A 12,033-nucleotide genomic window follows, 5' to 3' on the forward strand; every position below is an offset into this window, starting at 1 on the left:
AGGTTCCTGCGAGGTTGATGGAAGTGTAGGCAGTGGAGGGTCTTGTAGGCGTGGGTTAAGAGTTTGAAGTTACATCTTTCCAGGATCAGGAGCTAGTGGAGGTCCCTCAGGTGCTGGGTGATGTGAGTTCTCTTGGGTAGGTTGAGGATCAACCTAATGGCTGTGTTCTGGATCATGTGGAATCTTCGCATGAGTTTGGTGGTGGTGCCTGTCTAGAGTGAATTGCCGTAGTCTAGTCAGATAGTGATGAGGGCCTGGGTCACTGTCTTTCTGGTGCAGACGAGGAGCCTTTTCACGACTTTGCAGAGCATGTAGTGTGTGCGAGCAGGATGAGGAGATGGTGTTGACCTGACGTCCCATGGACAGCTCACTGTTGAGGATGATGCTTAGGTTGCGTGCGTGGTCCTTAAGAGTGGGGGTGGGTCCGAGTTCCCATGGTCACCAAGAGTCGGTCCAGAGGGACTAGTGGCTGCCGAAAATCAGAACTTGTGTTGTCTGTGTTGAGATTCAAGCAGTTGACCCTCATCCAGGTAGATACGTTCTTCATGCAGTTGTGGAAGTTGTTTTTTGCTCCGGTGGGACCTGTTGAAAGCGAGAGGACAAGCTGAGCGTCATCAGTGTATGAGATGATATTGATGTTGTGTGATCTGACTATGGGGGTTATTCCAACTTTGGAGGAGGTGTTAATCCGTCCCAAAAGTGACGGAAAAGTGACGGATTTACCACCAGCCGTATTATGAGTCCATTATATCCTATGGAACTCGTAATACGGCTGGTGGTATATCCGTCACTTTACCGTCACTTTTGGGACGCATTAACACCTCCTCCAAAGTTGGAATAACCCCCTATGTCTGCAAGAGGTGCCATGTAGATACTGAAGAGGGCTGAGCTGAGGGATGAGTCTTGCAGTACACCGTAGATGGTGGGCTTGGTTTGAGAGGTGAAGTGGGGGAGGCAGACTCTCTGGGTGTGCCCTGTGAGGAAGGACGCCATCAATCTGAGTACGTCACCTCTGCGTCCTATCTTGCGTAATCGGTTGATGAGTCTGTGGTGTGAGAGGGTGTCGTAGGCTGCGGAAAGTACCAGCAGGATCAGAAGGGCTGATTCTCCTCTGTCAAATCATCTGAGGATGTCATCTGTTGTGGTGACAAGGGGTGCTGTGGTTGGCTCTGCAGCCTGATTGGGATGGGTCCAGCATGCTGTTTCTGTCCAGGTGCTCTGTGAGTTGGAGTTTGATGGCCTTTTCCAGGGTTTTGGCAGGAAAAGGGAGCAGATATTGGGCGGTAGTTGAAGAGCTTGCTGGGGTCTGCAGAGGGTTTCTTGAAGAGGGGTCTGATCTTGGTGTGTTTCCAGGCTTCAGGGAAGGTGGCTGTAGATAGAAAAGGCATTAAGGAGTGTGGTGAGTTGCCCCTTCTGAGGTTGAAAAGTCGGTGGGGGGCAGGGGTCGGTGGGTGCTTCGCAGTGGATGGGGTTCATGGGAGAAGTTGTGTTCGTGTGGTGGGTTTCTTCCAGGTGGTAAGGGGGTGGGTGGCGGTGGTGGTCACTGGAAGGAGGAGGAGGTCAGAGGGTTGGGGATTGAAGCTTTTTATAGACAGTGTGAATGTAGTTGTGGAATTGGTTGGCTAGGGCGATGACGAGTTATTGCGAGGAGGTGATGGATTTTTCAGTGGCCAACGGGCACATAAACTCTCTGATGATGGAGAAGAGTGCCTTAGTTTGGTTAGCACTGTTTCGAGGTGGCGGGTTAGGGCCTCCTTTTTAATGGTTTTGATTAGGCGGTGGTAGTTGTTTAGGGCAGTTGGGAAGGCATCTCAGACGGTAAGGTCCTTGCTCATGCGCCATTCTTCTTTCCAGGAGTTTGCCCCTGTGTTTGGCTGCCCTGAGTTCTTGGGTGTACCAGCTGGCATGTTTGATGGGTCCGTGGGGTTCGGGTGGTTTTGTTGGAGCAACTTTGTTTGCGGTATGTGTGATCCACCTGTTGAAATTCTGTACTGCCTGATTAAGGCTGTTGGTGACATTTGGTTGTGTTGTGCTGTGGGCGTTGGTCCAGTGTTGCTGGGTAATCTTGGTCCAGCTGCGAAAGGGGGCACTGGTATGGTTGAAGTGGTGTGGGGGACTAGAGAAGGTGAAGTGAACTATGAAGTCGTCCAACCAGGTGAAATCTGAGGTGTAGCTGTATCTTATTCTGTTTCTGGACGTGAGAATGGGTTCCAGCATGTGTCTGGCTTTGTGAATGGGGTCTGTAACCAGCTGCTTGAGGTTGATGTTGTCTAGTGTTTCTAGGAGATCGGTGGAGTTGGGGTCAGAGGAGTCGTCCTGGTGAAAGTTGAGGTCTCCCAAGAAGATGTAGTGTTCGGATTCAATGACGAGTGGGGAGATGAATTCTGTGATGGCATTGCTGAGGCCAGCTTTGGGTCCAGGTGGCCTGTACGCGAGGGTGCCTTTGATGGTGGTATTTTCGCCCATGCAGATCTGGAAATTCATGTGTGGTGTTGCCGTTGGTGGTGGTGCAGTTAATTGATTCTTTGAGTATGATTGCAATGTTGCCCCCGTCTGTTGGTGCGGTTGCGGTGTTTCAGTTGGTATCCAGTGGGTGTTCCCGTAGAGATGTCAGGGGCTGATGTGGGGGGTAAGCCAGGACTCTGTAATGACGGTTATGAGGGGCGAGGTTGGAGAAGGTTTCCCCAAGTTCAGCATGCACGCTTACAGAGAGAGATGGCGCTGAGAAGGAGGCATGTTAATTGTTCCAGGGGGGTCCCAGTCGGTGGGGGTGGCCTGGCTGTGATGATGGTTTGTCCTGGGGTGGAGGAGTAGCAGCAGTGAGTGCAAGTGAAAAATACATCTAGGGTTCAGGACATGGAGCTCTGTGGAATAGTATCTGTGAAAGTGCGACGGGACAGGCTTCCTGGCACTAGGTGCGGTCCAGGCGCAGAGGGGTGCAGAAAGGCTTGTCTTTGGAGCACCTTTGGCATGCCAGTGGTAAGTCTGCTGAGTGCGCTCACTGCGCTATTGCGCAGCGGCCTCCATTAGTAGTCCTGTGAGGTGGGAGGGGCTGAGAGGGAGGCAGGACGGCAGCGGGCGTGAGCATAACAAACAGAACAAAAGTCAAACTACTAAACAGAAAATGACTGGAAAATCAAACAACTAAACAAAGAACAGAGGGAAAATCACATCACTAAACAATAATGTCAAGAGAAACAGAAATAGACTACAGAAGCTAAATTTACCAATTACTAAACTGTAATAACAAAAGCAGAACGCTTATTGGTGCCAAATACCAGAAGCCGTGGAGTGGGTGGACCGCGGGGACTGAACTGGCGGCCTTGGGGGCTGAGAGCTAGTCAGCAGCCTTGAGGTGCTGGGCAGCAGGAGCGGGGGGGGTGACATGAAGACAAGAGTCAACGAGTATGGGGTTGGGTGTGTTGAGTTTATGCGTTTTATCACTAAGGGCCATATGTACGAACACTTTTTCCCATAGACACAGAATGGGTAAAATCCCTTGATACATCTGGCCCTAAGTCCTCAAGTTCGCTGAAAATACACTGGTTAGCACAAGCACTGTTCATAAGGTTGCTTTTACGGGTAGAGTGATCAGGTGTACTTGGATGTTTTTCTTTGTAACTCTTTTTCACAAACAGGAGCAAAGGTTTCTTTTCTTTTACAGGAAGTTAGGGAGGCCGCTCGTTTGTGCATCTCGCCCCCAAGTTATGGAACTCCTTGCTGAGCAGACTGTGCCAAATGGATAGAGAACCCACTTTTAGAAAATCTCTGAAAACCTGGCTGTTCATGAACTAGCCATTCTTCTGATCTGGATGCAGAAACGATGTGGGTTATGTTGGTTTTTCTAAGCACTCCGAAGCCTTCGGGTAGCCATGTGCTCTACAAATCCAACAGAATAAACTAGTTCTCAGTGCGCTCGTCTCCAAAAGTGTTTCTTAACAGAGCATGTTTTTTGCTATGTGTAGAGAAATGTGCAATCGTAGGGCATAGATACTTTTGTAATTCTACAAATATCTGTGTTTTTCTTCTTTCCTGCTTTTTGAGTCTTCTAACATTTACTTTTTATCATTTCATATTTTAATGTCCTACATAGTTGTAATTCTATCATTTTCTGTAATTCATTGTTCTCACAATAACCTGAATTTTGCTTCTATCAACGTTCACAGCTGGGTCAGTAATATTGTTAATATTCTTATGTTCTTTCCAAATTTGCTGCATCTGTAAGATTATTCATGAGTGTGTTAAATTAGGTATGTTTTTGCTTGTGGCACTGCAGTATTGCCAGTTGGCAAGAGCTCTTCACACATCCACTACACTTTATTGGCTTTTCCCTTCTGTGTGTTCACTGAGGACTCCTTCACTTGAAGACTCACTAAAGCTACTTATACAATCATTGAAACAGTATGGTTTCTTCCCTGTGTGTGTTTGCTGATGTCTTTGGAGTTCCAATAACTTTTAAAAGTTCTTTATACATTTACTGCACTTGAATGTTTTTCCTCTGTGTGTGTTCGCTGATGGGCTTGGAGGTATGATAACAGACTAAAGCTCTTCACACATTCACTACATTTGAATGTCTTTTCCCCTGTGTGTGTTTGCTGATGATTCCTTAATGTCGAAAAGTCACTAAAACTACTTCCACATTCACTGCAATCATAGGGCTTTTCTCCTGTGTGTGTTCGCTGATGTACTTGGAGGTGTGATAACCGGCTAAAGCTCTTCACACATTCACTGCAGCTGAAAGGCTTTTCCCCTGTGTGTGTTCGCTGATGAATCCTTAATGTCGACCGGCGACTAAAACTACTTTCACATGTATTGCAGTGGTACGGTTTTTCCCCTGTGTGTGTTCGCTGATGACTCTGTAGGTGTGATAACTGGCTGAAGCTCTTCACACATTCACTGCAGCTGAAAGGCTTTTCCCCTGTGTGCGTTCGCTGATGAATCCTTAATGTCAACCGTTGACTAAAACTACTTTCACATTTATTGCAGTGGTATGGTTTTCCCCCTGTGTGTTAGCTGAGGACTCCTTCACTTGAAGACTCACTAAAGCTACTTATATAATCATTGAAACAGTATGTTTTTTCCCTGTGTGTGTTTGCTGATGCTTTGGAGTTCCAATAACTTTTAAAAGTTCTTTATACATTTACTGCACTTTAATGTTTTTCCTCAGTGTGTGTTCGCTGATGGGCTTGGAGGTATGATAACCGGCTAAAGCTCTTCACACATTCACTACATTTGAATGGCTTTTCCCCTGTGTGTGTTTGCTGATGATTCATTAATGTCGAAGAGTCACTAAAACTACTTTCACATTCACTGCAATCATATGGTTTTTCTCCTGTGTGTGTTTGCTGATGAATCATTAATGTCGACCGGCGGCTAAAACTAGTTTCACATGTATTGCAGTGGTATGGTTTTTCTCCTGTGTGTGTTCGCTGATGACTCTGTAGGTGTGATAACTGGCTGAAGCTCTTCACACATTCACTGCAGCTGAAAGGCTTTTCCCCTGTGTGCGTTCGCTGATGAAACCTTAATGATGACCGTTGATTAAAACTACTTTCACATTTATTGCAGTGGTATGGTTTTTCCCCTGTGTGTGTTCGCTGATGACTCTGTAGGTATGATAACTGGCTGAAGCTCTTCACACATTCACTGCAGCTGAAAGGCTTTTCCCCTGTATGTGTTCGCTGATGAGTCCTTAATGTCGAAGAGCCACTAAAACTACTTTCACATTCACTGCAATGGTATGGTTTTTCCCCAGTGTGTGTTCGCTTATGCTGCTTTAGGTTTGATAATAAACTGAAGCTCTTCACACATTCACTGCAGCTGAAAGGCTTTTCCCCTGTGTGTGTTTGCTGATGAATCCTTAATGTCGACCGGCGACTAAAACTACTTTCACATGTATTGCAGTGGTATGGTTTTTCCCCAGTGTGTGTTCGCTTATGCTGCTTTAGATTTGATAATAAACTGAAGCTCTTCCAACATTCACTGCAGTGGTAAGGTTTTTCCCCTGTGTGCGTTCGCTGATGATTCCGCAGTGCTGAAGATTTACTAAAGCTACTTCCACATTCACTGCAATGGTAATGTTTTTCCCCTGTGTGCATTCGCTGATGTTGTTTTAGGCTTGGTAAAGAACTATAGCTCTTCACACATTCGCTACATTTGAACGTTTTTTCCCCTGTGTGTGTTCGCTGATGATTCATTAGTGTTGACGGGAGACTGAAACTACTTTCACATTTATTGCAGTGGTATGGTTTTTCCCCAGTGTGTGTTCGCAGATGACATTGTAGAGATGATAGTCGACTAAAGCTCTTTGCACATTCAGTGCATGTGAATGTTTTTTCACCTGTGTGCGTTTGCCGATGGTGCTTTGGTAATGATGACAAACGAAAGTTCTCGCTGCGTGTGTCCGATACTTCTTTCTTGGTTTGTGTCTCTGGATTGGTTATATATTTGTTTACATCCCTTGTCTGGGCTTCCTGACCAGCCAACATGGTTGATTAAGTACTTGTTATTCTCACATTCCCTGTGTGAGAATGGCATTTGGGACGCTTGGTTTCTGATTTAACAATTAAGGTCAATGGTCGATTGTACCTTTAGATTGGAAAATGGTTTTACACCACGGCAAGTAAAGATACATCCTCCTTCTGGTTGGTGCAAACTGGAACAGCATTCTGTATTTTGGATTACAGAACCCCTCTTTCCTTTACACTTCAGTTGTCTGGCTCCACTCTGTTGTGCTTTCCTCTCGTTGCTGTGGTTTGGCCCGAATGAGTGTGCAATACACTTACAGCACTGAAAGATGGTTTGTTATCATTTTAGGGAGCAGAGCACTTCTGTAACCACATCATACCGATCCCAAGATCAAAGCTGGTGATGGACACTTGTTTAAAAAGGAGGTTGTTCGTCAGTGTTGTTGACCTAATTTCATTTCTTAGTCTTGTGGCGTGCAGGCCCACAGCGGAGACTCATACAGTCACTGAATTGGCCTTGACTGCTTCTTCATGGACCCCTCACTTTATGTTCAGGTTCGCCTGTCCCTGACTGCACTGATGTTTTCTTGTATACTGAAGCTCCTAATTTCTACCCATGTTTTGCAGGTTTACAGTGCTGTCTTCATTATTCATAATTATTCTGTGCCTCCAAGGTTTGTTTCCTGTTGGATGTAAAGAGATTTAAAATCACTAAAAGGAACCATAACGGAATGTGAATATACAATATTTAACTGGCTGTAAAAAACATCTCTTCTTTGCCATCTTTGAAACTTACCAGGGATATTTCACCAAATGCAGATATTTAAGTAAGTATTGTGTTGATCACGTCACATCTTATTTACTTCTGAAATGGAGGTGATTTATCAGTGTCCACAGTGTAACATAGTAAAGAACTGGTGATTGCGTAGTACCCAGATGCTAGTTACAGGTTTAGCAAAAACAGGTCATGGAAAGAGAGACGCACTTCATTAACCAAGAAGCTCTTCGCAGACTGGTGCATAAGGACGCGCTACTGTAATTCATCAACACTGGTTTTTAATTGATTTATGTTCTCTTTTGAGTCATGTACAAACTAATTAATAACTCAAAACATGCTTTATTGAGTAATACTTTCAAATGCAAGGTGCATGCGCACCAATTCAATGGAGACAAACACATTGTAAAAGAACTGCATCCTACAAGGCAAAGGGCACATTGACACACGTGTGTGCTAGGAACACAATGGACCCCACCCGGGGGCTAGTTATACAGAGACAGAGCAGCGCATTAGCAAACCCTTCACTAAACATCGCATAGAGTCCTGTTCCCTAACAGCTGCTGTTCCTTCTCTTTCAGAAATTATATGACGAAGGTAACGTTTCAGGGAGTATATAACAAAGGTAACTCTTCAGGGAGTATATAACAAAGGTAACTTTTCAGGGAGTATATAACAGAGGTAACTCTTCAGGAAGTATATAGCAATGGTAACTCCATTAACACTCTTCTTCACAATGCGTTCCTCTTCACATTGGAACGGGATCAGCAACTCCTGTCTAACCTGGCTATTTGTTAAGTTATATTCTCCCCTTCCCACAGAACTCCTGTGGTTGATTCTAGCATTTCTGGTTTCTTCAAACCTGGAAGATTGGAACATTATTGTGATCTGAGGTCTACTTTCTATATAATATTCATTCATCTCCCTAAAGCTAGTGCAACTTACACAGCCTAGTTCTGGCCCTGGCAAGAGATTCTTTACTTCTTCCTAAAGTAGACAGTTTGGGGATCCTGTTGCATTTCAAGCTGTAGCTCCTTCCAGGGCTTTTTTGAAAGAGAGAATGAGTGGTTTAATCATAATGCCATTGCCTTAACATTATGCATGCAGATGGTGGTGTTTTTTATTAATTCGAATTTAATGCTTAATTCAGATGTGCTTAAGTTGACATGAGTAGGCCCTAGACAGCTTCCACTGACATAATTTCACATTTACTGAAAGAAATGTACACTTATATTTGACATGAATGGACCTTTCCATGTGTATGTCTCCTTTTCCACTTGAGAAAAATAAGCGAAATGGAAGCTCTCTTGGTGACGTCTGTGTGTTAATAAAATTAAAGTGTATTCATTTGCCTTTTCTAGATGAAGCAGTGTTCAGGATGTTCCAGTTGTTGCACTATTCAAGGCCCTTGTCCTCAGCTGAAACAAAAAAGCCATTCATGCCCTCCACATGCCAGGCTTATCACAGCCCGGGAACCAATCGCTCACAGCTCATATACCTAATGTGGTTTGACTCCACTTGCATCTGCCTGTGAGTACAACCAGGGCATTCTGGACTATTTTAAGAAATAACATTATTGCATTCTTCTAAAGACCTACCATACGGACAGGATATATCACTTTCATGGATATTCTCCCAGATCCCATTGAAGAACATATATTTCCACTGAGTAGTAACAGAGATTCGGCCCTGAAAAGGTAAAACTGGTGAAACATGTGTCGACTGCCTTTGTATCTTGAATACATCAATTCATCTGTATTATAAGGAAATGATGAACATCGGAAGAAATATGAACATAAAACGAGTTCCAAACAGTTCAATGTATAAGAACTTATTTTTGGACTTTTATCTTGTTTGGACTTTATCCATATGAGTGCTTTGGCATAATTACCTAGGACCTTTTAAGGGTAGATGTGTTTTTCAAATGCAGAGATTCACTTCCTAGAGTTCTGTTCTTGCTGGATAGCTCACGCCTTCGTGAAGAGATGGCGGTGAGTTTAGACGTCAGTGGAGGGGACAATGTGCTGATCGCACACATCGAACAAGGCATCCATGAGCTGTGAAAGGATCGTGGATGAAAAAGGCTACTCGTTAGATTCCAACCAGCAAACCCATAGTGAGCAGCCAAATGCTAACCATTCAACCCATGAAACATCTCCAGGAGGCGGCACGTGAGAGTGGGTGTGCTTACGTTTGGCTACATGAGTCCCAGAGTCCAGGATACCGTATCCCATAAATCTATTTGTGCATCTTTATGTAGTGCAAGCCTGGAACCAGGTTATAAAGAAGACAAAGAAAAATGAAGGAAGATAAAACAAAAAAGTGTAGAACAGGCACCTGGAGTACCAGTGGGTGAAGGATATTAACACAATATTCATCGACAAATCAGTGATAATGAAAACAGAGCAAATCACTGAACAGGATTCTCTGGAAGAAATAAGTGAACAATTTCAATATAAAAGGTCAGTGGCAGGAGAATAAGGTACTGCAATAACAGATATAAAATCTAAAACAACAGCGATTAAGAACAGCTATCAGGAAAGTGAGGAGACCCCAAATATGTATAAAAAGACAGAAGAGAGTAGGGCACAGGAGGTCAGAGCAAATGCTGCTGAAAGAATGCAAAGGGTGCAGTTACAGAAGGATTGGGCATCAGAAGCTGAAATCCGAAGAATGGAAATGATTTGGGACATACTTTCCCTGCTTTTGGAACTGAAGGAGTTTCAGTTCCTTTTTTAAATGCTACCAGACAGGAAGTGGTCACACAGCTGGTTAAAGTCAGTACAAGGGTCTTGTTGAGTTGTCAGAAATTAACGAGTCACTGACTGCTCTTTCTCCACCATACAGTTTAAACTTTTATGCCAAATAAATTAACACAGCCAAGAGCAGGCTTTGTGGGTGCTGCAAGCTGTCTCTACTTGTCTCTGTATCCACCTGTCTTTACATGTGCTCTCACTTCAGTAAGATATCTCTTGAGAGTTAACAGCGCAGGAGGGTGTTGGTCAAAGCATTTTTGTTTCTTTGTCTCTACCTTGCATTGGTCCGGAAATAAAACAAGCAGCTGCAGGAAGATCTGCCCTAGTGGTGCAGCAGCTGGAGAAGGTTGCACAGTGTGGACCTGCTGGAGAAGGTTGCACAGTGTGGACCAGCTGGAGAAGGTTGCACAGTGTGGACCAGCTGGAGAAGGTTGCACAATGTGGACCAGCTGGAGAAGGTTGCACAGTGTGGACCAGCTGGAGAAGGTTGCACAGTGTGGACCAGCTTGAGAAGGATGGACAGTGGTGCAGCAGCTGGAGAAGGATGGACAGTGGTGCAGCAGATGCAAGTTGGACACTGATTGACCAGCTGGAGAAGGGCTCCCTTATCATCCCTTCTGATGAAATAAGGATAAGGTAAGAGAGGCAAAGCCTGCAGTCACTTGGAGTTGATGTGATCAAGTCTAGAGAAAACAAGGGTTTGAAGTAGGTTCTACTGTATAAATGGACTGATGTTCCAGAGTAACGTAAGGCAGTAACATGCATTCATACTCACAGCATTAAATCGAGATTGTTGACTCAGTCTCTTATTCAGGACAAAGCACAATAATCGTGCATTGCTGTCAACAGCTGGTTTACAGACCAATATGTTACAGGAATTGATTGCAGCTGTGCAGGTAGGTTGGAATTCTTACGCCAGAGTATCAAGAGCTCAATATTCACTGGGTTGGGTTTCAAGTGATGGGCTGTCACATACCATGGAAGAATTTCTAAAGTTTTAAAGCGCAGAAACACACTAGGGAGAAGAGATCTTGAGGTGCATCTCTGCCATCAGCATGGTAATGGACAAGGATCTCAGGTCAGCAGAGGAAGATCACAAGAGGTTCCATCTAGAGAAGGAAACACACAGGGTGCATTATGGACTCTGCGACCAGCAGCAATTGATTTATAAAGTAGAAGGTGAACTAGTTAAGAATGACATCACTGATGATCATTCGATATTTAAAAATGTTGGTCAGAGAAGCCTTAATGACAGTGTGAAAGGCAGTGGATAAATCAGGAAGAACAAGTAGACGTCCACGTCCAGTCTGCACGTTTTCTGAACATTTACCACTGGGAGGCTTAAGGGTAGCGGTTTTGTTGTTTCTAGCCTTCCTCTTCTCCTGTGTCTTTGCAATGTCATTTGTCTTTGGTGCTCGGCTACCTGGATGTGTGCTTCCTCCTTTGTGTGCAGCCTTTCCTGTTTCCAGCAATTTGTATGTATTGTTATGTAATGTTATTATTAGAAATGGGGTTTCTGGTTGGCTAGGGTATGCACCTCAGCCAGGCAGAACCTACCCACTCTAGTCAGGGCAAGGGAGTTACATGTCTAAGATAACCCTGCTCACCCCCTTGGTAGCTTGGCACGAGCAGTCAGGCCTATCCCAGAGGCAATGTGTAAAGCGTTTGCACAACACACACAACACACGTGACACAAAATGTACACCACAAAGTAAACACAACACTGAGCTATGTAAAAATAATCTGTATTGCACAAAACATAATTAGACCAACATTAGACGTAAGTAATACCCTGCTACCTTAGAAGTTGTCAGATCGTTACACAAGTTACTAATACTCTGCAAGAATACGCAGATGTCACATTAGAACATGTAAGTACTCGGGATTCTGCAACATAAGCAGTAGTCAGGAATTACAATAAGAACTATATGCACTTGTCATAAACAACTCCTAAATACCCATAAAAGGAACATTAGAGACTATCTCACAAGTCATACAAATACATATCAGCTAGACATGCCCATAAAAGGAACAT

General features: G+C 44.3%; 1 protein-coding gene across 1 annotated transcript; it reads right to left on the bottom strand.

Annotated features, from left to right (window-relative positions):
* Window positions 1-811: 811 nt before the first annotated feature.
* LOC138276085 (zinc finger protein 658B-like) lies at window positions 812-6,570 on the bottom strand. Its single transcript, XM_069219145.1, has 2 exons — window positions 5,156-6,570; window positions 812-4,993 (listed from the first exon to the last, which is right to left on the bottom strand). Exons 1-2 carry the CDS (start codon window positions 6,486-6,488, stop codon window positions 4,467-4,469), a joined length of 1,860 nt encoding a protein of 619 aa, XP_069075246.1. The 5' UTR covers window positions 6,489-6,570; the 3' UTR covers window positions 812-4,466.
* Window positions 6,571-12,033: the final 5,463 nt, after the last annotated feature.

Source organism: Pleurodeles waltl, unplaced genomic scaffold (assembly GCF_031143425.1).
Source record: "Pleurodeles waltl isolate 20211129_DDA unplaced genomic scaffold, aPleWal1.hap1.20221129 scaffold_37, whole genome shotgun sequence".
Taxonomy (NCBI): domain Eukaryota; kingdom Metazoa; phylum Chordata; class Amphibia; order Caudata; family Salamandridae; genus Pleurodeles; species Pleurodeles waltl.